Consider the following 25510-nt stretch of genomic DNA (forward strand, 5'->3'; position numbering starts at 1 on the left):
CAGTCACCCCCTTGGGGGAAGAGTGTGCATTCAGGGGCCCCTGCGACAGGACAGCAAACACGTTTGTTTGCAGGCCCGGGGAGCTTCCAGACAAATGATCTCTGACACTTTGTGCCAAAGCGATTGAGCAAGAGGCAGGAGCCATGTCCAAGACAGAATCCTGCCAAAATGCATAATCGATATAGTTGAGGTCAGAAGTCTTTCAAGGCTGGGGTTCTCGACGCAACAGCTGGATTTGTTCAGGATAATCCACTTGGAAACACCATTTTGGATTCACGTGAGGAAGCAATGAGCTTTCAGTGTGTAAAGGCCACAGGGCTGGCGTTACCCGGCTGATACACTCTGCTGCTTCACAGGCTCTAGGACCTTGTGAGGGCACCATCGTCCGTCCGGGTTTCATACGGGAAATCTATTTGTCGGGTTAATTGAGTTGATGAATTTAAGCAGATGGTACTGACCTCCTCGTCTCTAATACATACTCCTCCTCTCACATATGGTGATTCAAAGTTGACATGAACATGGGACATCCAGCACAGACCAGTTACGGACCGCCTGTGGGACAGATTTAGGACCAGCCTGGGAAGTGCATGTATTATGACTGGGGTCTAACTGCTTTGAATAAAATGGCTAAGAAAAACGTGAGAATGAAAAATCCTTGCTGTGCATCCACTTGCAAATATATCCAGGTCTGTGAGCCCTTGAAAGACTGAAGTTTGTAATCAGCACAGAGGAACCCTTGGAAGGACTTCTTTCTGCCTGTAGAGCTCGAGTCGGATGCCGTCTGGGACGCAGCTGGTAGGTCTTCTGACTGGTGTTTTAATAATATATATTTTTCGGGGCGCCTGGGTGGCTTGGTTGGTTAAGCGTCTGCCTTCAGCTCAGGTCATGGTCCTGGGCTCCTGGCCCCTAATAGGGCTTCTTGCTCAGCAGGGAGTCTGCTTCTCCCTCTGCCCCTCCCCCTACTCTTGCATGCTCCCGCTCTCTCTCTCTCTTTCAAATAAGTAAATAAAATATTTTAATGTTGTCCTGAGTCATATGTGTCCATGCTCTAGAAGTTAGAGCTGGAAAAACTTCAGACCTATCAAAGATAGTGACCAAGTTTGTGTGGAGACATGTTTCCCGCCCCTCCCCAGCCATCTCCGGTGCTCACCCCCATCCCGCACCTCCCAGGGATCCCTGTTCCCTTTCTGCCTCTCCTTCCTTTCCTTCCCCTCTGCCCCCAGAGCCATGCCAGGCCAGGCTGCAAGCTGAAGTCTCACCAGGATTTCTCCTCCTGGATTCTTCCAGAATGGAAGGGTGGTGTCAGGCTTGGTCTGGAGTTACGGTGTCACTTGTCATCTTTTTCTATGCGAGCAGAAAGCGGCTGGAGAACCGGTGCACCTGAGAGAACTGAGTTCTGGGACTTTACGGAAGTCACTTTGGTCAGTTTGCTCATTGTTAATTCAGTTTAAAATAATGGGCACTCCTGATACTATTGATACTATTGTGATAAAGATCTCTTGTAAATAGAGGCACTCCTGATACTATTGTGATAAAGATCTCTTGTAAATAGAGGCACAACTCATGCTCAAATGTAGATAGCCCTGCGGTTAATCAAATGCAAACACATGATGAAATTTCCATCGGCGTGGTGGCACATTCTGACAGCAGCCTAGGGTGAATGAACAGAATTTTTTTTAGAGTCTCCATGACCTGTTTTGGAGCCCTGGCATCACCAGTCACTAACTGTCTGTGGTCTTTCATTTCCTCCTCGCTGCATGTGGGTAAGACTAGCGCCTGTCTGCGGAGCAGGGATGGAGTGAGCGCATCACGCAAACTGCGTGCAGTAATAGCTCACGTCATAGCTGCTGTCACCCTCACCATAGTGCTGCCCGAGCACTTGCAGTCAATGTGTGAGAGCTGTGGTGGCGAGGTCTGCCCAGGCTGTGGGGGCCATAAACAGTCCTCTTGCCTGGGAAGGTGAGAGCCATTGGTGTGGATGCAGCCTCGGGTGAATCTAGAATGCCCTCCGGCCCACGTCCTCATCTCCCTTATGCATAACTTTCCTCCAGTGCAGACATGAAACCCACAGAGTCCCTCCACGCTGGGAACAGCTCTCCAGTCTTTGGGAACAGCTGTTCCTTTGGTAAATCCAACCACATGTTTTAGGTGCTGGGCTGTTCACCCCAGAATCCTGCTCTTTGCCAGGGTGGAGGAGTCCGGTGGCAGGAACGTGACTCAAGCCCAACTTATCAAAGTCTCCACCTGAGATTTCCACACTGCAGCTCGGCCCGGAGCTGCTGACACCCGTGTTTCCAACCACGTGCAGAAAAACGCGGAGAGAAAACAAAGCACGCGTGCAGAGAAAGTGGAGAAGCGATGTGAGAACAGAGTTTCAGGTCCCAACTCTGTGCATCTAGGTAATTGTATTAATTACATATTTTATGTTCTGTGTTGTATGATGTCTTAACATCTTGAAGCACCTATAGGCCAAGGGAGAAAATGCCCCACCCAGGGCTGGCTGATTCCTGAAGGTAATCAACAGTTTACCCAGAGGCACGCCTCTTGTACGCAAGCCAACCACCCCTTGTTCACTGTAACACACCAAGCCAATGTTAAGTCAGCCTATAGCTGGGCACCAGGCAGCTAGCCATTCTGTTCCAAGCCTTACAGAATTCGTCACACTGGCTGGTCCTAAACTATTTAATCTGCCCTGCCTTTGAGTCATGTCAGAGGAAAGTGTCTTCCCCTCAAACACTTGCAATAAGGGCTCTGGATAGGCTTTCTCCTCCGTCCTGCTCCTGCCTCCTGACCAAAGCCAAGTGCTTTCCTGTAGCCCATGTAGCATGCTGTGTCCCCTTCTTTTGGGAAATGTTAGTAATACATTCGTTGTTCACTGGCATTATCCTCTCCATGTTGTCACCCAATCACCCCCATACATTGAAGCACCAGGGGTACATTTTGAGACAAGGGGGGCAGTGAGTGGATGGTTCAGCGTTTGGCTGAGGACCAAGCCCTCAGATGTTTTTGGCTCACTGCCTGACTTGACTATTCAGCCGGCCGTGCTCGGGTGACACTTCCGGCTCGGGGTGCTTGTGCTGAACGGCCACTGCCTTGTACTGTGTCTGCTATGTCCTTCCCTGGTTTTCTAACCTAAACTGTGGCAAGAGATCCACTCAGATTCTTGCTTAGTGTAGGCGAGGGTATGAGAGGTCTCCAAGGAGAGGTCAAAGAGGGTTCCAGAGCTAATTGGCACAGCCAAGGCTTCCTGGAGGGAGTGGGAAGTGGGGAGTCGCTCCCCGCAGAGTGCTCTGAGGATGCCGAGACTGACTATCTCACCTGGTAGCACCAGTAGGCCACCACCAGGTGCCACTGCAGAGGGCATAAGAGCTGGGCACTGAGCCCAGGGGGTACTCCCTATTTGTAACAAACATCTTACTCTGGTGGACGTACAAGTCCCAGGTGAATGAGGTCCCCCTCCAGCAAACCATTGGAGACTGACACTGACTGTTGGTCCCCTGAGTATTGTCACCTTCTGGAAACACCCCTTTGATTCCAAATTTGAACAGATTGTTTTGTTTTGATATAAAAATGACGTAAGTTGTGTAAGGATGTCATCATCTGCCCATTGTCCTTGATAAGAACTCAGTAGCTCAGCTGGTGAGGGGCTCCACTGGGGGCTTAGCAAGAAAAACATGAAGAAGCAATTGTGGCAAGGGGACACTTTGTCTAAATACCAAGAGTTTGCAAGGACAATCTAACTGTGTTCCATCTGGGCAGGGCTACACTTTGCTGATGTGAAAATCTCTCCAAGACCTTGGGGCCATTAGGTCCTGCCACAGTAAAGGCCATTCTACCTGCAGTAGCAAAAGCCTTGCAGCAGCCTGGATCCAAGAAGACCCTCTTGCCTGTGAACACCAGCACCACTGTTCCCTAGCGACGTGCTCCAGCAGCATGGGACTTTTACTTTGCACTGGCAGTTGGACTTCTCTCCCTAATACCAACTCATATAAAGGTGCACCTCAACTAAATTTGGACTTTATTCCTTTCATCTCCCCTTGCCTGACGCGGCAGTGTGATTAATCTGTCATTGGCTTGGAGCATGTGATTTCTTTCCTGGCTTATTAAAAGACATTATCCTGAATGCTCATTGGCTTATGGAATTCCTGCACAACCGAATGACTTAAACTCTTGGCAAAGACAATCCCAATCTCTGGGAATTAATTTGCCTCTCAAAACAATACAAGGGCCAGATACTTATTTCAATTTTAATTAATTATTCAATAAGTACTATGATGATGGGGAATTTAGGTAAGGCTACAGGTAAAGCAAGGCATATCCTTTTTTCCTTTATTTTATATTTAGCTACTTTTTAAGATTACAGGGAAAACAGGGGGGAGGGGGAATGAGGTGGCTGGGTGATGGACATTGGGGAGGGTATGTGTTGTGCTGAGTGCTGTGTGTTGTGTAAGACTGATGAATCACAGACATATACTCCTGAAACAAATAATATGTTATATGTTAATAATTTTTTAAAAAGCTTACAGGGAATACAATGCTTAAATTTTATGGCCTCTCCAGCTATAGCTATGATTTGACCCCCAGTGTTGGTTAAGTCTGTGACGTTTTGTTAATTGGTGCATTTAGCCAATGCTAAATTTAACTTAGAGCCTATGTTGTAAAGATACAAAAGCCAACCAGCTCCTTTTTTTAAAAAAAAATTTTTGTTATTAAGACCCCTCCCCTTTCCCCACCAAACATGTGGTGTTTTCTCTGACACCACTTCTCCAACTCTCTGACATGAATCAGGTGTCCTACGGTTCCATTCAGTTCTGACTCCCTGGAGATCGTGCACATTCCACAGGTTAACGGCTCAGTCCCACAAGACCACCCCCACTTCAGACGCTAGCCGCAAATGGGGTACCCAGGCTGCCTACATGTCTGCTGGGCTGGCTACAAATTCTGGGGTTCCCATGACCCCCCTCAGTTTTGACAATTTGCTAGAATGAGTCACAGAACTCAGGAAATTGCTTTACTTGTTATTACCAGCTCATTAGAAAGATGGAACTCAGGAAGAGCCAAATGTAAGCAATGCGTAGAGAAGGTGGAGAGAGGGGGTGGCGTGGAGCTCCAGAAGTGGAGAATAAAGGCAAAAGACACGAAGATAAAATTAAATTTCCCTATAACTTGCAGCCCACTGACAAATATTTGAGACAGGCAGAGTATGACATTCCTCCAGGAACTCCCAACTGTCTTGACGCTTTTCTAGTGGCAAAAAGCAAGCTTAGATTGACAATAGCTGGCCTGTAAGTCTTCTTTAACATATGAAAATCCTTTTGGAAACTTCTTTTGTCTCTACCACACACACCCCAATATATATATAACCAATCACTTTTCACAATCCCAGTGTAGGTCTTAACACCCATGGATCCTGTCTGCATGCTTTAATAAAACCACTTTTTTGCACCCAAACATCTCAATAATTCTTTCCTGACCATTCGCTCTGGAGCCCCACATCAAATCACAACACTTCGAGGCCCTCTGAGGGTACACCAGTCTCCCGGCACCTCCATGTGTTCAACCTGGAAGCTCTCCAAACCCCATCATTTAGAGGTTATTATGGACATTTCATTTGTTTCATTAACGGAGGCAAGATTGGTAACATCATTTGTATTTGCTGATTAACTCAGTTTAGCCCCTCTCCCCTCCCAAGATGTGGGGGATTTTTTGTTGTTGTTGTTGTTAGGGTTTAAAAATTTTATTCAGACTGACTCTTCATTTACCCTAGACGATGTAAGAAATTTTTATGGGCAGCTGCCAGCATTTCAGCGCATCCCATGACTCGCATAGACAGAGAACTCCATACAAAATGCAGAAGACGTCTTCAAGCAGATTGCTGCAAATTATTGGCAGAAAAGATCTACTCCCCCCCATTCATAGATATAACTTTATATTCTGTCTAAGTGATGATTTATGGGATGATACCTCAACCTTTGCCTGGATTGTTTCCTTTCAAATGTAGTTGCAACAACTAAGACCTGTCTTGGATACTGCGTGATATACACTAATAGTCCCAAATCCTGATGCATGAGCCTGTGTCTCTTTGACCTCATGAAAATAACCTATGGAGTTTTTTAAATTTTTAAAAAATTTTTAAAATTTCCGATTTCTAGGCTGCAACCCCAGAGATTGTGATCCAGCTTCCCATGTGATTCTCATGAGTATGCCCACTTCTGGACCACTGGTCTACACTTTACTGTCTACTTTGCTAGGGACTGGGAGATGGGTCAAGATGAAATTCTGCCGCTATAATTGGTCTCATGGGATCAGATCATACAAAGTCCAGAGTGTAACTGACTAACATGTCATCTAAATATGGAGGCAGCTGGGAAGATGCCAAGCATCTTCTCCAGAGCTCTCTGGTCAAGACGTATGACTGCTCCTCTGAGGAAACACAGAGGGAATGCATCACCTCTCAAGCTACAGCAATAGAATCAGCCAGTACAGCTGCCATACCACGGACGCGCAGCCTCTCAGTAAGTTACTTTTCCATTGCTCATTAACGCTTATGTCAGCTAATGGGGAAGAAATATTACATATGCCAAAAAAGTGTGGGATTGCAATGGGGAAGCTTGGAGCTTCTTAATAAACAGGGGCAGAAGAAGATAATGGCCTCCAAAATGGTTTCTACTCCAGGGAAAAAAAAAAAAAAAGACTATCTTATTGAAACTGTGCTCATGACTCCTCTGACCGGTTTTGTCTTGGGGGATTGAAGCTGAAAGTTCCAACTCTCTAATCACATGGTTTGGTCTTTCTGGTGACTAGCCCCCATCCTGAGCTGTCTAGGGATCCTCAGCCACCAGTCATCTCATTAGCATATAAAAGACACTCTTACTACTTCAGAGATTCCAAGGGTTTCCAAAGGAACTGTGTACCAGGGAACCAGGGACAAATACCAAATATTTATTTGTTATTATATATTTTTCATTATATAAATCCTATTGATATATATTTTTTATTTCATCTATAGTTATTAGCTGTATAATTTTTCTATAAAATTTTAGCATATAAATTTAGGATTTCTAATTGGATCAAATTATGGAACTTTGTTTTAATTTCATTATATACATACATATATACGTATATATACACACATGTATATACTTATACATACACATACACAAACATACATATATTTATGTATAAATGAATATATTATATATATATATATATATATATTTATATTAATGTTTTGTTTTGAGAGGGAAATTAACTCCCAGAGATTGGGATTGTCTTTGTCAAGAGTTTAACTCATTCGGTTGTGCAGGAATTCCATAAGCCAATAAGCATTCAGGATAATGTCTTTTAATAAGCCAGGAAAGAAATCACATGCTCCAAGCCAATGACAGATTAATCACACTGCCGCGTCAGGCAAGGGGAGATGAAAGGAATAAAGTCCAAATTTAGTTGAGGTGCACCTTTATATGAGTTGGTATTAGGGAGAGAAGTCCAACTGCCAGTGCAAAGTAAAAGTCCCATGCTGCTGGAGCACGTCGCTAGGGAACAGTGGTGCTGGTGTTCACAGGCAAGAGGGTCTTCTTGGATCCAGGCTGCTGCAAGGCTTTTGCTACTGCAGGTAGAGTGGCCTTTACTGTGGCAGGACCTAATGGCCCCAAGGTCTTGGAGAGATTTTCACATCAGCAAAGTGTAGCCCTGCCCAGATGGAACACAGTCAGATTGTCCTTGCAAACTCTTGGTATTTAGACAAAGTGTCCCCTTGCCACAATTGCCTCTTCATGTTTTTCTTGCTAAGCCCCCAGTGGAGCCCCTCACCAGCTGAGCTACTGAGTTCTTAACAGGGACAGCGGATGAGATGATGACATCCCATCACAGCATACTTTACTCTTATAGCAAACCGACTTTACTCTTATCTTAAAAACAATTTCATTTTTGTCATAAACAAGTAGATTTGAAGTTATGTCAAACTGATCTAAAGCGACACCCACTGGGGGGCCTGGGGGGGCTCAGTCAGTTGAATGACTGACTCTTGGTTTCAGCTCAGGTCATGATCTTGGAGTTGTGGGATCAATGGAGCCCCAGGTCAGGCTCCTTGCTCAGCTGGGAGTCTGCTGGAGATTCTCTCTTCCTATTCCTCTGCCCTTCCCCCCCCCCTCCTGAAAGCTCTCTCTCTTTCTCTTTCTAGAATAAACAGATCAATCTTAAAAAAACAAAAACAAAAACCAGCACCTATAAATTGGCTTGATAATATGGGACCCAATGACCCCCTGTTAAAATAGTTAATATGATCCAGTGTAAGTTAAAACAAGGCCTTCAAGGATTTAAACTTATTATATAAAACTTAATTAATGAGCAGATGATTATCCTCCCTTCCCCCATAGACAGCCCAATTTTTCCTTGCTCTTAAATCTGGAAAAAATCTAGGGTGTCTCTTGGTGGATTACTACAATATTAATGCTGTATTCTCATCTACCGGGGTCTCCCCACTCAATATTTAATATTGCTCTTACAGATTTGCCTAATGTATTCTGCTCAGTGCCCCCTTCAACAGCTTCTCAGCTTGCCTTTACCTCCAAAGGGACACACGTACCTTTTTCAGAGTATCTATGGGGTGCCCCAACTGCTTTGTCACCACACATCCTGGCAGACAGGATCTTTTTTTTTTTTTTTTAAGATTTTATTTATTCATTTGACAGAGATAGAGACAGCCACCGAGAGTGGGAACACAAGCAGGGGGAGTGGGAGAGGAAGAAGCAGGCTTCCAGCGGAGCAGCCTGATGTGGGGCTCGATCTCAGAATGCCGGGATCACGCCCTGAGCCGAAGGCAGACGCTTAATGACTGAGCCATCCAGGCGCCCCTGGCAGACAGGATCTTAAAAAAAAAAAAATTATTTATTTGTTCATGAGAGAGATTGAGAGAGAGAGAGAGAGCACACGCATGTGCACAAGTGAGGAGAGGGGCAGAGTCCAAGGCGGGCTTGATCCCAGGAAGCCGAGATCACGACCCTGAGATCATGACCAAGAGTCAGATGCTCAGCCTACTGAGCTGCCCACGTGCCCCGTGGCAGACAGGATCTTAACTGCAACTACCTTTCAAGGAACATGAGTTCAGCATTACACTGATGACACCCTCCTCCAAGGAGAGTCATTTGACATACTCATTATAGACATACAACTTCAACATCCTTTAGTCCTTTCTGGATTCTGGTGGCAACATATCCTTCATTTACAAATTTTACTTCCAAATCGAAGTCAACAGGTGTCCATTAGTGCACTGAGAGACTCCTCATTCTTGAGGCTTGGGCTACGTCTTAGGCTTCCTGGAGTCCCTGGACCACTTTTGAAAGATAAGTTGGTGAAGGGCTCTTATGCAAGAACTGCCCCTCTCAGCCTTCAGACTGATGTTATACATCATGAAAACAATGAATGACTGGCTGCCTACTAAGGTCTTCTGGAAATAGAGGCTCTCATGAACCCTGAGCATGTAACCCTCCAAATACAACTGCCCGTTATGGTTTGGGTCCTGGAAACTACCCCACAAGCTACACACAGCTACTGAGTCCCCCTTAAGACAGAATGGAGCTAAACTTGAGCCCCCTGGTATATTCCACATGAAGGACGGGGTGACTTCCCCTGTTCTCACTCCCTCACCTCATGCCTTTGTGATGGGTGATGGAGGAGGTGGCCCCTGCCATAGACTCCTTGGCCACCAGAGAAGCCCCTTGAGATTAACTGAGTGAACAGCAATGAACATTCACGGGCTATGCACAAGGTACCACTGACCATCAGCTGTGAGCGCAGTGGAATGTTGTTGCTTTCTATCTCTTAGCCAGGATGTCCCTGAAAAAGGACTGAACCAAACAAACAACACACTTGGCCAAACTTCAGGCAGTCATCTTAGCACTGGAGGCCTTGACCAATAAGTGGCCCCATTTTCATATTTGTTATAGACAGCTGGTCTATTGCCTAAAAATTGTCCCTTTCAGAGTAAAGAAGTCTGAAAAGCTCTTTTCTCACAGATGTCCAAAATGTCAATCAAAATCATGCCTCTACGTATACTAAGGCCACAATACAAAGTCATGCCAGGACACTCTGCATTCCCTTCAGAGTTATAGGCATTACAAATAGCAACCGAGACACATATTTCATTTCTCAGAATACACAGTGCTGGGCTTCTGGAAGAGTTATCCAATAGAACCGTTATGTCCCTGATACTTCCCAGATAACCAGTGTAATTGAGAGACACTTCTCAAACAACTGGTTTTAATATTGCAGTCCAGCAAATAAACCTCTAAAAGAGCTGCTATTTTGTCTCAGGTCTTAATCTATTTTAAAAGATTCTCTATCTTGCCCCCACACTATTAGGTTTGGAGTCCAGAGTGAGGGCACATATTCTTCTGAAACCTGTAAATCACACTTTGTCCCAAAGTCAGGTTGATGCTCAAGGGACATAAGACTGATTTGAACCTAGACTTCTACTAACAGCAAAACTGGTTAGTGCAGCTGCACACCTTCTATAGACTGTTGTCTTATTACTTCCGGTTTAGGTGTTTCCCTTGGTTTACAATCTAGAAGTCCAAACACCCCCAATAAGCCATTTTTTCAACCAAACATGGCAAATGCTTGGACCCACATCAGTTCAAGTGGATTCCCACTTGGAAAGGATACCCCTGTCCCACATCCCAGACAACATCACCTGGCCCAAGAGCTCATCCCTGGAAATGACATTGCCCCAGTTGACATCATCTTACCTAAGACCTCACCTTCGACTCCAGTCCAACCGCTGTGCCAGAGACAACTTCAGTCAATCTGAAATCTCTGGCCCAGCAATGCCCATGGACCATCTATCTTAAGGCATAAATTGGACACAGGACACTTTTTACTTTTCTTCTGTTGATATTAAGAACTCCATTGTGTTTCTGAGCTCGTGTGCTTAGCTCATGATCCTGGTATACTCTTTGCTCTCTGCCAAAAGAAAACCCCCCTACACTCCCATGTCTAAAGAGAAATCTGAGGGAGGTTACTCATATCTGTGCCATTCAAGAAATTAATGAAGATTATTGCTCTCCCTAGGAGACACCTGCCTCATATCAGTCATCCCCCATGACCCACTGGGGTCATTGAAGACCACCCACTCTTCAATGCCTTCTCCGACTACCCCCCACCAGCTTAGCACCACCGCATCCTGCCTTGGTCTCCAATCATGACCACCATATGAGTCCTTCCCCTTAGTTACACATTATCCCACTAATTTTTACATATACTCTTTACTAACTTATCAGTTCATATCCTCCGACAACATAACTGCGGGACCTACCATCTTGACCCAAAAAGGCACCAAGATATTATTGTCAAACTCACACTTTTAATAGCTCCCAGCTCTACCAAGTATTGTTAGAGACCTCCCAAAACTCCAGATCTATTTTTTTGGATTATGCCATATAATAGAAAACCTGTTTATGGACTGGCCTACAAAGACTCCATATACTCCTACTTGTGTTCCTCCATACTACTTCCATAATAAAATGTTTTATTTCCTGTTTGGGGCAACTTATGCCCTGCTCCCTAAAAGTCTCCATGATCATCACACCAAGATTTCCTTAATATGATGTCAAAATATCAGAGGACAGATTGAATTAATTATGTTTTTAATAGTCCTTATTTTATGAAGTTTTGATACCTTGGAAGGCCTTACAAACTTGAGGAGAGACTGCGCCTCCCAGGGCTAATTAATTTCTAATATAGTAACTGGGAGAATACTTGTCATGTGCAAGTTAAGCAGCTCTTTCATCCAAGGCAAGATGGACTCACGTAGCAAACTACTATTCTCCCTACCCTAAATCCACCCAAGGCCAAGCACCAGACAGATAGGGAGGGACACCTCTAGGTCTCAAATCCACTGAAAATTTTCAAACTGGCCAATCCAAAGCTGTTTATGTTGACCTGCCTCACCGTTCCCCTGGAAACCACAGTAAGGGCCCTGGCTCACGCTTTCACCCTTCTCTTGATTCTGCTTCCTGACCAAACCAGATGTTTCCCTATGTGGCCCTGCATGGCATAGCATGCCCTCTTCTCTTGGGAAATGTAAGTTATAAATTCTTATTTCAATGGCATTAGCCTCTCCTATAGTCAATCAATCCCATAAATTAAAATTCCAAAGGTACATTTTGAGACACTGGTCCTACACAACTCTTACCTTCCGTGAGTTATAAGAAATTTCTAATAAATTCCCAATTTTGTTTCTGTTGTTTTCAGTTTTCTTCCTACTACTACAATCAGAATAATCTGACAAATACAAAATTCAACTCAATCTCACAAATATGTACTAAGTGCTTTCTAAGCTTCATGTTCGAGGTCTGGGATAGAGACATCACTACCCAAGATGATCATAGTGGCAAGTACACGAATGAACCACAGCAAGGTGACAAATCAACTGTAATAATGGTGAAGTCTGTAAAAAGTTTAAGAGAACCAAGATTTAAAAAATAATGAAATCTGTCAAGGGCAGAGGGACTGGGAGAATTTGCTAAATAGATAAGGGTGGAATGGAATTTTAGGCAAAGATAACAATCTGGCAGAGGTAGCGTGTCCTGAAACAGCCTGACATGTGGGGAGAAGAGTGGACAGTAAGATACAGCTGGAGCCCAAGGACGTGTGTGTATAGTGTAGTGGGTATTGACCTTGAAGCTGGCTGGGATCGAAAAGGGAAAGGCCACATATGTCAGACTCAGTAATTTGGACCTCATTCTGTAGAAGATTAAAAAAAAAAAAAATCAGAGGCTTGAGGCTAGGAAGTGACAAGATGTCACCACTACAGCAATCATCAAGTACTGAGCTGTAGACTAAGCTGGCAGTCTTGAGATTAGGAGCCAAATCACATTCATTTTGCATTCCCCACCATGACTATTATTGCACTTTGCATAGAGTGGTTACTGAACAATGATTGAAGAAATACTCTTCTTGTTCCTCCAGCTGTTGAGTGTCTCTTAACCAGTCTCAGACTCTTAAATCCTCTCTGCCTTTGGCTAGGTTAGATTTCCCCATCCAGTCACCCCAGCTTTCCCTCCAGTATAGCAATTACTCCTATATTGTCGTGATTAATATCCTTGTTTTCCCCCCTATTGTCTGGCATCATTTTGATGAAGAGACCATGTATGTCATTCTTAACTGCATTATTCAATGACAGAGAAACCCTAGGACATTAGGTGCTTCATGAGCGCTCTTTGGGTGACTAAGAGAATGAGTGAATGACAGAATGAGTGAATATAATGAATGAGTGGCAGAATGAAGGACATCTAGTTAGAGGTCAGCCCTGTTCTTCCTAGAGCCAAACAGTGTCAGCATATGAGAATGTTCTGTTCTTTGGGCATGGGTGCCATTTGCCCCAGGTGCCTCACGGGCCTTTCCGGAACTGTTTTCAGATGACTTTCATCTAAATACCTTCACCTTTTCACCTGACAGCAGCAATTCATTTGCCCACGTGCATGGTGACTCACAGCGGTAACACAGAGAAAGGACAGCTTGTCTTCTCCTTTTGTCAGATTTCCAGGATGGCAACTGGCAGTCTTTGTAACAAATATAAGTTAGAGACTGAAATTCAAAAGAGAGAATCTCTAGGACCTTCTTCTGCCCCAAGATACTGAGGTAGCAAGTGTGCATACATGTTCATACCTGTATGTGATGTATGTATGTGTATGTGTGTACACGTGCACAGCCAGCTGTATACTTTGGAAATTTTATCTAAAAGGATCAGACTTCTTTGTAAGATGTTTAAGATGTTTTAGAGTGATTTTCTTTTTTTAAGAAAAGGTATGAAGAACACAAAGACGATCAATGAACTTACCTTGTAGGAATAATTTGTTATAAAACACTAAAAAAAAATTTTAAAGAACCTATAAAACATTCAAACATCTTCATTACCTAAGGAAAAAGTCCTTATTATTATTAGGTTGATCTATTAAAAATTGCTGATACTCTGCCATTTTTACTTACCACAGACTGTGATTTCTTTTGGTTTTATTTAATACAAAGCCATGAGTTAGTTTTAAGATGGCTTCAGAATAAGAACCAAGTTTTGCACATGGCTTCAAACAAAATGTGTCTAATATTATGGGATGTGACATAGGGCATTCCTTTAAGATAACTAAACTTTAAATAGATTTTCAATTTGCATTCATACTGAATGTTATCCTGTCAACTCTTTGCTGTCTCTTATTTTTCTAAAGTAAAATTTTAGCAGTATGCATCATCTGATTTGCTGAATGGGAATTCTGAAATCTCATGACTCATGAACACTTTAAATTTGACATGCCAGTACTTACTGTGCAGTAGGTCTAAGACGAATGGTTTTTTGTCACCTAATTAGATTTCAGCTGATGTTGTTTCACCAATTTTCTCCTTTTCTGACAATGAATAAGTTTTCAAAGCACGTGATTTGACCCCAAAAAATTAATATCGCTTTGATACAGCAACTCAGCACTTAGCCTGAATTTGAGGTCCCTGTTGAAGAAAGGATTCATTTTCTACCAAATTTGGCCTGGTATTATTGCATGATTAAGGCTCAGCTCAGAACAAAATCTTATCCCATGATAGAACGGTGACTGCCCCTGCAGGTGCCAGCCCCGAGGTCAAGGAAACATACTGCAGTAACAAACACATAAGAGTAAAAAATAAAATCAGCTTCTCAACTTGAAATCCTCTGCCAGTGACCAGATTGCATGAGACATGCATTCAACCATCAGCCTTACCTTGTAGGTGGTCACCCATTGTTTTCAGACCTCATGGAATCCCCAATGGAACCCTGACATCCATCATTTAAATCTTTGATGAAGAGAAGAATGACAGAACCTCAATCTGGTCATGAGAAAAACACCAGGCAAAACCCAAAAGGGGCACAGTCTCAAAACACCTGCCCAGTCCTCCTGAAAATTCTCAAGGTCATCAGAAACAAGGAACAGCTGGGAAACATCACAGGCAAGAGGAGTCTAAAGAGTCATGAGTACTAAATGTCGTGTGGAATCTTGGCTGGGATCATCCATTAGGAGATGAAAACTTATGTTCACATCCAAATCTCCACATGAAAGTTTGTAAGAGCTTTATTCACAATGGCCAAAACATATCACAAGAAACCGGTATATTCTTTAGTAGGTGATGGATAAGCTGTGGTCCATCCAGAAAATGGAATATTATTCTGTGCTAAAAAGAAATGAGCTATCAAGCCACAAAAAGACCTGGTGGAAACTTAAAATCATATCACCGAGTGAAAGAAGCCAACCCGAGAAGAATAAATTCTGTGTGATTCCAACCGTATGATATTTATGAAAGGCAAAACTTTGAAAACAATAAAAAGATTGGGGATTACCAGCAATTAGGTGGAGAAGGGATAAATACACAGAGGATTTTTAAGGCAGTGAAACTACTTTGTATGATGCTATAATTATGGAACTATGTCATTATACATTTGTCAAAATGCATAGATTTTTCTATGTATTTTGGTGTATTTGTATATTTGTATTTGTATATTTGACAAATACATCAAGAGTGAACTATTATGGAAACTGTAAACTTTGGGTAATTATAATGTGTCAGGAAAGGTTCATTGACTATAATGATTGTCCCACCGCCGTGGAGGATGTTGACAGCGTGAGCAGCTGTGTCAGAGAGCGACAGGGTATATTTATCGTAATTCTCTGGGAATTTTGCTGGGAACCAAAAACTACTCTTCAAAATAAAGTTTATCATTGATTCAAAAAGAACATTGGGTAAAAAACGCGGAGGGCTGAACAAAGTATGGAATTTAGCTAGTAATAATATATCCATGTTGGGTCAATAGTTTTATAACTATAGCAATATAATGGAAAAGACGGGTGATACAGAGACCTGGGTGGGATGTGGGGCAGGAGAACCAACTTTACAATGATCTTGTAAGGCTAATAATACTCTTACATTTGAAAATATATAAATTTAGAATGAGAAGAGAAAGAGTTTACAATTTACCAAAGTTTGGGCACATTAATTTTTTTAATAAGAATATTAGAAGTGGCCTCCACTTAATTCTTCTCCAGTGATGTGTCAGGCATGTGCTCAGCGCACCTGAGCCTCAGCTCCATTTCTATACCATGAAGATCCAGCTGCACTTTCCTCTTGTGGTTTGTGTGGGAAAAAGTCAGTGAGCCTTTACATACTTCTCCAGGAGGCAGTGATCTGCTTCATCCTGGGACAATGGGGAGGCAGTTGGAACCTGCTGCAGCCGGCCTTGCTGGGGCTCCAAACCTCTCCAGTTTCCCCAAGGCACTGCAGTACAAGTGCATCATTTTCTTAGTATACTGAGATGTGAAATAATGCAGCTTCAGCACAATGCTGGCACATATATACACTAACTGGGAGTAATGATCCATTTCTCTCCATGAACATCCATGAAAGTGTGGAGAGCATAGGCAGTGATGAGGCCACCAATGACACCAACAAGGAGGAGATGACCTATGAGCTGAATCTTGAAGGATGAGCAGGTGTATGCCTGGCTAACTAGGACTGGAAGGACATTCCAAGTAAGGGAAACAGCAGGATCAAAGACAGGAAGGGAACAAGCAAGTGCACCAAGTATTCAAGAAATGCTGACCAAGTGCTTTAGTGTGTCCTGATTGGAGGGTGTGTGTGTGTGTGTGTGTGTGTGTGTGTGTGTGTGTGTGTATGGAGATGAGTTCAGAATGACAGGCTGAGCCAATAGGGAAAGAATTACACAGCTTGATCTAATAGTGTGTTCCCTGCTTGCAATACAACAATCAAGGCAGAAGTTGGGATGGGATCACAGGAAGACTGAAGGTCCATGCAAAGCCAGTGAGGGAAGTTCCATATTCCCTGGCAAAATTTAGAGACAATTCTCGGAAAAGATCCTGGGGTACATGTTCCCTTATAAATACGTTTTGTGTTCTGACCTACAGTATTCTTCCAGAATGAACATGCCTCCTCTTGAGGATCAAGATAACTTTCTCGTTTTTCAGGAGACCACTGTGGTCTACAGCTCCCTGGGAAACAAAGCAGTTTTATTTTGCCTATGTCCAAATAAAAGCCCAAAATATCACATTGCGAGTGTGTGTTTATGGAGGTCATGGCTCAATAAGGTGTTCAGGACAATGGGGATGGATCTTGGGGTGATCTGACTGTACAAGAAGCTTGGAGTTTGGGGAAATAGTTAACTCCAATGGAATTTGTAAAGAAATTCTTGGAACCACGGAATGAACCAGTCGATATTGATATCTCTGTGACCTTGGAATTCCCAAACAGGTGAATCTTGAATGGAAGCCCACCATAGTTATGACTTTTAGTACCTTTATTGTGGGCCAGGACAGTATTTTTAGAAAATTCCTATTAGATGCCAACCCAATTTCATATCCATACATCTGGATGTTAATCTAGTTCTTAAAAGTACATGAAGTCTCTACTTTTATTTTTACATATGTATATGTGAAAAAAATTCACGAGCTCTGAAAATACTGACCCCCATGCCAACATGTTCTCAGCCATTCAATGCTGGGTGTTGACACTTAGATATCAGGACTACCCAGTTACCACAATCCCCACCATTCCTATTGTCCCTGTCCCAAAGATAAGGGTCAGTTGGCACTTACTGTCACTCTGGTGCTATTGTTTCCTTATACCTGAGTTAAAAAGAAAACAAAAGATTTCTTTTGCCCAACTATCATGAAAAATGAGGTGACAAAATGTAGCAAACATCTTTGTGGACTTTCAATATGCTAGTTGTGAAAACCAAACACGTCTGTTTTTAATGAACATAACGTGAAACCCCATTATAAGCCAAATCTGTTCTGCTTCATTTTATGTGAACAGCTTAGCCCCATAAAATATTTAGTGTGAGCCCAAAATAAAGTACTGCTGTTGTCAGCAATCCGTAGGTGAACAAATGGAGGTTCAGAGAGGTTAATTGGTTGGGGAAGATCACACAGCTAAAAGAAGGCCATCTCCAGGTCATTCTAGTATGAGATTCTGCCCATGGAAGGCTGACCGGAGGAAGTCCTTGTGTGTGACCCGAAGGTGAATATTTTCAGCAGAAATCCCCCGGACCAGGAATTCACTCTTTATTAGCCTTTCAGAGCCCATGGATTCTTCTGCCCACACAGTAACTTCAGGTGCCTCTGTGAAAGCAGACTTGGAAACCAAGATGGCTTCCCCAGCTTCAGTCAATCATTCACAAACATTTCTTGAGAGAGACAGAAGGAACATCAGACGGTGTGTGTGGGTAGTCTCAGTGTTCAACTCTGGACTCCTCATCATCCCAGCTCTGTGAACTTGGACAGCCCTGAATATATAATAAGCTCCAATTTTCCATCTGCAAAATGATAGGAATCCTAGTTACCATATTGTGGGGTGGGTGTGTTGGGAATTCAGGAAGAGCTTTAGGTAAAATAGGCAGCCCAGGGCTTGGCAGCTATGATAGTTTTGTTATTGTTTATAACTTTCCCACATATGTTGCTTCTGCGGTCATCATCCCATCAAGGAAGGTCTTTGCAAGGCTGAGCTGACCTCCTCTCCTGGCCACTGGGGGAAAGGGAAGGGCTTGAAGGAAGCAGGTCTAATGCCCTGCCTATACCCCGTCCCACAGGATTACACCAACCACTTTCCCTGCAGGAAATGGCTCCCTCCCAAGGGGTGTGGCTGGGAGGAGTGTGATAAAGATAGACAGGTGTGTGTGTTGTAAAATTCACCTGCCAGGACTTCAATAAAAAGGGCCTTCTCTGCCTGGCACAGCAGATGAGACAGCTGTAAGCCTGCAAGCTCACGCTCACATCTGGGATTACACTGGATCTGCATACTCAGAACAAGGTAAGAGTCTCGCTCTTTTATGAGTTTCATTCCCCATCTTTCTTCTCACTCCCCTCAGGACTTCAGGATCCTATCAGGAACATGTGGAAGCTGAATCTCAATGTTCTGATGAACAAGTGGGTCTTCACATGATGTACCTAGGCCCCCATCCACCCTTTATTCAGGAGCCCACACACCTGTCACTGTCTGTCTCCCTTTCTCAATTCTGAGGAGAGGCCACAAGCTCTGGGTGGAAATGAGATCTGGACCATTTTCTGGGCCTGCCCCTTAAACAAGCAAAATCTGTATTTCTTTTAACATGGATCACTGACGTATGAATCATCTTATCATGAACTATACCAAATAAAACCCTGAGTAGTTCATAACTTTCTTACTTGTTGTCAATATTTTCCAAAGGACAGAGTAAAGTTGAAATGCAAAAGGAAGTTGGTAAAATATAGGCAGAAGAGGTAAGTTCTGGCTCCTTTCCCAGCTTTGTCACTTATCCAGTACGGGGCATTGAGCAATTCATTTACCAGTATGAGGAAACTGCCACATCTGTTACCGGGGCTGATTTATTTTTACTTACCAGGCGCAGCTCGTGAGTGAATTAAACAAGGTGAGAATCAAATAGTGGTTGAGGTCATAGCATACAATGGTGTCAAATAGAAGTGCTATCTCCTCTTTCAACATTTTTTTTCTAATGTCAACTTGATAAAATCCATGCAGTTTAGTGTAGCATTTAAGGTCATCCTATTTATGCAATGATTTATTTTTTTAATTTTTATTAATTTTTAAGATTTTATTTATTTGAGAGAGAGAGAGATCCCACAGGAGTGGGGAAGAGGTGGGGAGGCAGAAGAGGAAGGAGAAGCAGACTCCCTGCCAGGTAGGGAGCCTGACATGGGGCTGGATCACAGGACCCCAAGATCATGACCTGAGCCAAAGGAGATGCTTAACCAACTGAGCCACCCAGGCACCCATGCAATGATTTATTTTTAAAAGCATTGGTTGAGGACTGTCTACAAGCCTAGCACTGTGCCACATAGGGCTCCAGAAAACAATTAGGTATCATCCTTCCCTTCAAATTCCTAGTCTAAATACTCTGGTAGGAATTCACCCCATCTACACTGGTTTACTTTGCATAGTCAAATGATATGACCTCCCCTCCTTCATGACTTTCCTTAAGCTCTTACTGCACTCCAAATGCCCCCCTCACAAACCCAGCTATCTCAAAGTGTCCAAACCCCACACATGTTGAACGTTGGGTCAAATACCACCTTTCATGTCATTTACCATGTCCTTTCTCATTATGTGATCACCTGAGTCCATGTAGAACTGGATGAGAAATCCAGCACATGGAGCTGGAGGAGACTTTGGCAATTATCACACCTAATACCTCAATATCCAGGGGAACTGAGACCAGAGGGGAGAGTGACTTGGCCAAGATCAAGTTGGGGACAGAATTGGCACAGACTCCTTGTCAATGCTATTTAAATTCCCCCAAAAGTTGCTTCTAATCTCTTTAAGATGTGACCTACTCATTCACATTGACAAATCCAAGATCTAGTCTAGTGTTCCATAGTCTAGTGATCTAGGTGTTCCATAATGCTTGCTTAATGAGTAAATGAAGGAGTGAGTGAGTGAGCAAATGCAGGAGTAAAGGAGTAGTGAATGAGGGATGAGAGTTTATTTGGCTCAGAGAGTGATGAAGGAATGGAAGAAGAGCAGGAGGCTTTTAACATTCAGGACTTAAGTCGAGCAGAAATGTGAATAGATGGGCTGCTGGTCTAGTAATTCCAGAACCAGGAGGATTCCTGATCTCACTTCTAAGCAAAGAGGCATATGTCAGTGTAGAGGGAGGGTTATCCTGCAGCCTTGCATTGCTGAACTATTGCCCAGCACTGACTCACTTGCTCTTGTCAAACAGGTTTCCACCAAGCTGAAGCCATGAGGATCCATAGCCTCACCCTGCTCTTCCTTCTTGGGGCTGCTCAGATGTCATTGGTGAAGGGCAAAAACAAAGTAAAGAATAGACATGTCAGCAAAGGCACCAGAGATATATTGCGTACTCTGGAAGAGACCCAGGTTGAGCCACCCAAGCACCTGACCAAAGGCAAATTTGTCACCCAAGACCATGCCAACTGCCGATGGGTGGTGACTGAGCAAGAAGAGGGCATTGTCCTGAAGGTTGAGTGCACCCAACAGGACAACCAGTTTTCCTGTGTCTTTACTGGCAATCCAACTTCCTGCCTAGAGTCAAACAAAAAGAATGTCTATTGGAAACAAATTGGTCGAAACCTGCGCTCTCAGAAGGTCATCTGTGGGGACGCCAAAACTGTCCTGAAAACCAAGGTGTGCAGAAAGAAGTTTCCAGAATCCAATCTCAAGCTGGTGAACTCCACTCTGATTCAGAACAAGAAACCCAGCCAGGAGTTAACAAAGCCCTCTCCCAGGAAGCAGAGCAAAGTCAATAAAGCCTCCCTCATGGAACCTAACAAGGTCAAAGAGTTATCGCATAAGAAGCAGATAAAGGTCAAAGAGACTATCCCCTCTGCCTCAGTGGAGACTCAGACCATAGCCACCAAGGATCCCAAGTGTGTGGAGGACCCAGACTTAGTAAATCAGACAAAGACGGCCCTGGACTACTGTGGGGAATCCTGGGGCTCTTTCTGCCAGTTCTTCATCACCATGGTCCAGGGCAGTTCATGCGAATAAGTCAAAAGAGAACAGAGTCCTTTAGGAAGTCCTATGTCAAAGCCCTTCGGTATGCGGTAAAGCTCTGAGTAAAATTAACATCTGTGCTATGAGAGTGCTGTGGAATATTTAAACAGATTTTATAACTTTTCTTTTTGTGTTTTGGAATTTGCTTTATATTCATTTCCTTACATTTTATTTTCAGAGGTTGTTTACCTCAGTATATGTTTCCATGGCCCACAAAGCTATGTGTATTATGAGCAGTGAGGTCCATTCTTTGAGCTGAATGAGCCAGAGTGATGATTCAATGCACTTTCTGCTGAATTAACAAAGTTAAAAAAGCTCTGGGTATTTTTCAGAAATATGTTCAACCATTTTTGGTTTCTTTATGTTTACTTTCATTGAACTCATAAACAGCCCCCATATATCAGTGGGGGAAAATGTCTAAGTAATGACCCATCCTGAGTCATCCCCAAATGTGACCCATTCCAGAATCCCTATCTTTCTCCTTTCATCCATTGGTCTGTGGTATTTGATGCTTACTGCACTGTAATAATTAGGATCCCTGATTTCAAGTGGGATAAATAAGGCATGGTGTGATTAAAAACACAAATCGGGGTCTCACAGATGGTAAGAGGGGAGGAAGGATTTGAACCCAAAAGGTCTGTAAAGCCAAGGCCACAAGCTAGAGGAATGCTTTCCACCGACTCAGGTCAGAGCTGGGCATCACTTCTCACTATATGTGAGACCCTGATTTTGAGGGGCTCATTTCTGGCCTAGGGGAAAGGGGCTTGGTTAAGTACAGTGTCCTGTGATGAAAACCCCAACAGAAACAGGAAAAGTCAGTGTGAAAAACCAGAGAGAGGAGGTGAAAGCTGCTAGAAGAACTCGGGTTGAACTTCATGGAGGAGGTATTACTGGAGCTGGATTTTGGAAAAAGTATCCTTTGGTGGAAAATGGGAAAGAATAAAGACACCTTGGATAGATGACAACATGTGTGAAGCAAAGAGATGTAAAAATCCTAGAAGGTGGGAGAGACCAGGTGGTTGGAATATGGTGGGATATAGGGGTGATACTACTGTTAGTCATCTATGTGTTCATAAGTACGATCTGAAAGTGCCTTTATTCAAGAGTTGGGGAGAGAGGAGGTTGTGCCCCTAATGCCTTGCTACAATTTCACTAAGAGCAAAAAGTGAAGAGCAAAAGATGGTTAAAAAAAAAAAAAAAAAGACAAAAAAATCCCACTATACTTTAGAGTCTCTGTCAGTTGCAAGGAGGAATGGCAGGAGGGGTGGAAGAGTAGCCATTTACACTCACCAAGTTCCCAGGACCTACACTGAGGATTGTCAGTGGCCAATCCAGAGTGTGTCATTATTCACATCATCAACACTAACATTTATCTCTCCCTTGCAATGTGCCAGGCATTGTGCTAAGCTCTTTCCATGGAGGCTGCATGCATTCATTCATTCACTCATTCATTCAACATGTAATGTATTAAGCACTGACTCTGCCAGACTCTGTCCTAGGGGTTGGAGATACATCTGTCCACAGCAGATGAGCGTATGGACGCTCTGCGCCCATGGAACTGCCAGTGGGGAAAGTGATGACAAAATCACAAATGTACAAGAGATAGAGAGGGAAAGTAGAGGAGGAGAAGGGGGTAACAGTGATGAAGCGTCACCAGTCTTAGATCAGATTGTCAGGAGAGGCTTCCCCGTGGGGGTGACTTTTGAGTCTAGATGTGTATGAAGTCAGGAATCAAGCCTGGTAACTCTCTGGAGTAAGGATGTTCCAAGCAGAGGGAACAGGCTGTGCAAATGCCCTGAAATTAGTTTAGTGCCTACCGTGAGCTCCTACTATACTCCAGACATTGTTCTAGGGCTAGAAAATGGCAGCAAACAAAAAGAAAAACAAATCCTTCTCTTCATGGTGCTTATATTTCAATGACTGACTCATGTTTGGCATGTTCAGAAACATCAAAGGTTGCAGAACCATTGTAGGACAGGGCCCAGGATCTGATTTGTGAACCTTACCCCCATTTGCAAGAGAACTGAACCAACATCCCAGTCCATCCCAAGCTTCTCTTAGCCACCCCATGTAAGGGACATTCTCTCTTAAAGTCTACACAGATTGTGAGCTCTCTGGATCCCCCCCACTCATAAATCTCAGTTCCGTGTAGTCCTGAAACAGGATAAGACTGTTGAACACTTCCAGGGGTCATTAAATAATAACCCTGGTCCAGCATGGGTGACATGAACATTGAGGAATGGACCAGACTAGATTCAAAGACTTTTAAAGGTCATTTCCAGCCCATGAGGTGGTGCTGTTTCTCGTTCACTCATGGTGTTTGGCCACTGGCAGAACTAAGAGAGGTTTGTTTCCAACATGGCGGAGTTTCCTAGACTTGGGCTGGAGGTTTGCCTCTGCTGCTTCCCACACAACATCTCTGTACCAATTATTTAACTCTTCTGAACGCCAATGAGCTCATCTCAACAATGGGGACAGTGAAACCCACCTTGAAGGGCTGCTGTAAGACTCACATCGGTCAATAAATCTAGAGCACTTAGTGCCCCACTGCTTGCACAGAAGGTGTTCAACACAAGTGGTTGTCTTAAGTCCATAGCACAGGACCACTTGTGGAGGGAGTTCAAAATTTCCTTATGTAAACTCTTTAAAAGTGTGAGGGGATTTTCTCCCAACACAATAAGCAAAGAAGAACAATAATTATTGATAACCTAGTACCTGCCAGTGGCTTTGCCCCCTTTTCTTATATAATCCCCCCAACAACCCCGCCTGGTAGGTGTTATCACCCTTGTTTTCTAGCTGAGGCAACTGAAGCCCAGAAAAGCTGAGCACCTTTCCAGTGTCACCAAGCATGAAGTGGCAGAACCCGTAAGTGAGAAACTGAGGTCTGGAGGTCCCCCAGCCCTTTCTGTGTCCAAAGCTCATGATTTTCTTCACTTGATGGGAGAAGAGTGAAACTTGTGGTTTTAGATGCAGACCAAGTCCTAAAGTGAACAGGATTCCTCAGTCACTTCCATATATACATCCCCTTTCATGTCCTACAAAGAGAAAGATCAAGAAGCTAAAGCTTTTATTCATGCTTAGCCTTCCTTCATAGTTATATCCCAAAGCAAGGTTTTTAAAAAACACAGTAAAAAACAAATTTAAAAACACAACACAGATTTTACATTAGCTTGTATCCAAGTTGGTACTCCATATTTTCTCTCTGGGGACTTTCTGAATATGAAGTGGAGGGGCCAGCTTGTGTGTGTGTGTGTGTGTGTGTGTGTGTGTGTGTGTGTGTGTGTCCGCGCCCCTAAGATATGGTTCCCCTTGATAGCAAGAGACAGGAAGCTTTCAGGTAGGTACGAGTTGCTTCAGGATGGCATGTCTGCATCCCCTAAAGCAGCTCAGTAATGGGATTGTCTTATGTTCCTCATAAAACTTCCTCTCAGCATAAAGAGGGCCTCTTCCTTGCCTGCAGCACTGTCTCTGTGTAGTAACTCACAACCACACCAGTGCCGACTTGAATCTCTGGAGTCCGGCCCATTTCACCTGGCCTCCTATTCACCGACTTCTTCCCCGCTTCCCTCCTGGCAGAACAAGGAAAGGAGGCAAAAGTGTTGGAACTGACAAATGCAAGGGCAGCCATCATCTGCGGTGTGGGTTCTCATAACACCACACATACAGTACTCTCCTTTAAATGTCTCCCTCAGAAACACTTCATGAACAGTATGCAAAAATACATTCATTAGGAGCCCAGCTAAATGAAGAATCAGGATGACAAATGGGGAGAAGTTTCCAGAAGAAGTCTGTGTTAGGACCTGGTGAGTTCGAAATGAATTCTCCAAGGGGAGTTTTCATCAGGCAGTTGGATATGTGGGAAATAACACAGCAAAGGTGGTCTCCATGTCATCTATCATGATAGCCCCAGCACTTAGGTCACAGGCCAGCATATAATAGGTCCTGAATAAATATTGGTTGAGTGAATAAA

At 43.6% G+C, this 25510-nt stretch overlaps 1 protein-coding gene across 7 annotated transcripts; it reads left to right on the forward strand.

The window, feature by feature from the left end:
* The first annotated feature begins 47 nt into the window (after window positions 1-47).
* On the forward strand, window positions 48-23918 carry FGFBP1 (fibroblast growth factor binding protein 1). Of its 7 annotated transcripts, none has more exons than XM_008685794.2 (5): window positions 48-795; window positions 1288-1421; window positions 2149-2399; window positions 18766-18837; window positions 20747-23918. In XM_008685794.2, the coding sequence occupies exon 5, from the start codon at window positions 20767-20769 to the stop codon at window positions 21532-21534; it is 768 nt and encodes a 255-aa protein (XP_008684016.2). In that variant the 5' UTR covers window positions 48-795; window positions 1288-1421; window positions 2149-2399; window positions 18766-18837; window positions 20747-20766; the 3' UTR covers window positions 21535-23918. The 7 variants fall into 7 exon arrangements, 5 of the variants coding, with proteins under 5 accessions (XP_008684016.2, XP_008684017.2, XP_008684015.2 ...); XM_008685795.2 differs by having other exon boundaries at window positions 50-795; window positions 1357-1421; window positions 2188-2399; XM_008685793.2 differs by having other exon boundaries at window positions 54-795; window positions 1357-1421.
* The last annotated feature ends 1592 nt before the right edge of the window (window positions 23919-25510 follow it).

This window comes from Ursus maritimus, unplaced genomic scaffold (assembly GCF_017311325.1).
Source record: "Ursus maritimus isolate PB19 unplaced genomic scaffold, ASM1731132v1 scaffold_8, whole genome shotgun sequence".
In the NCBI taxonomy this organism is placed as follows: domain Eukaryota; kingdom Metazoa; phylum Chordata; class Mammalia; order Carnivora; family Ursidae; genus Ursus; species Ursus maritimus.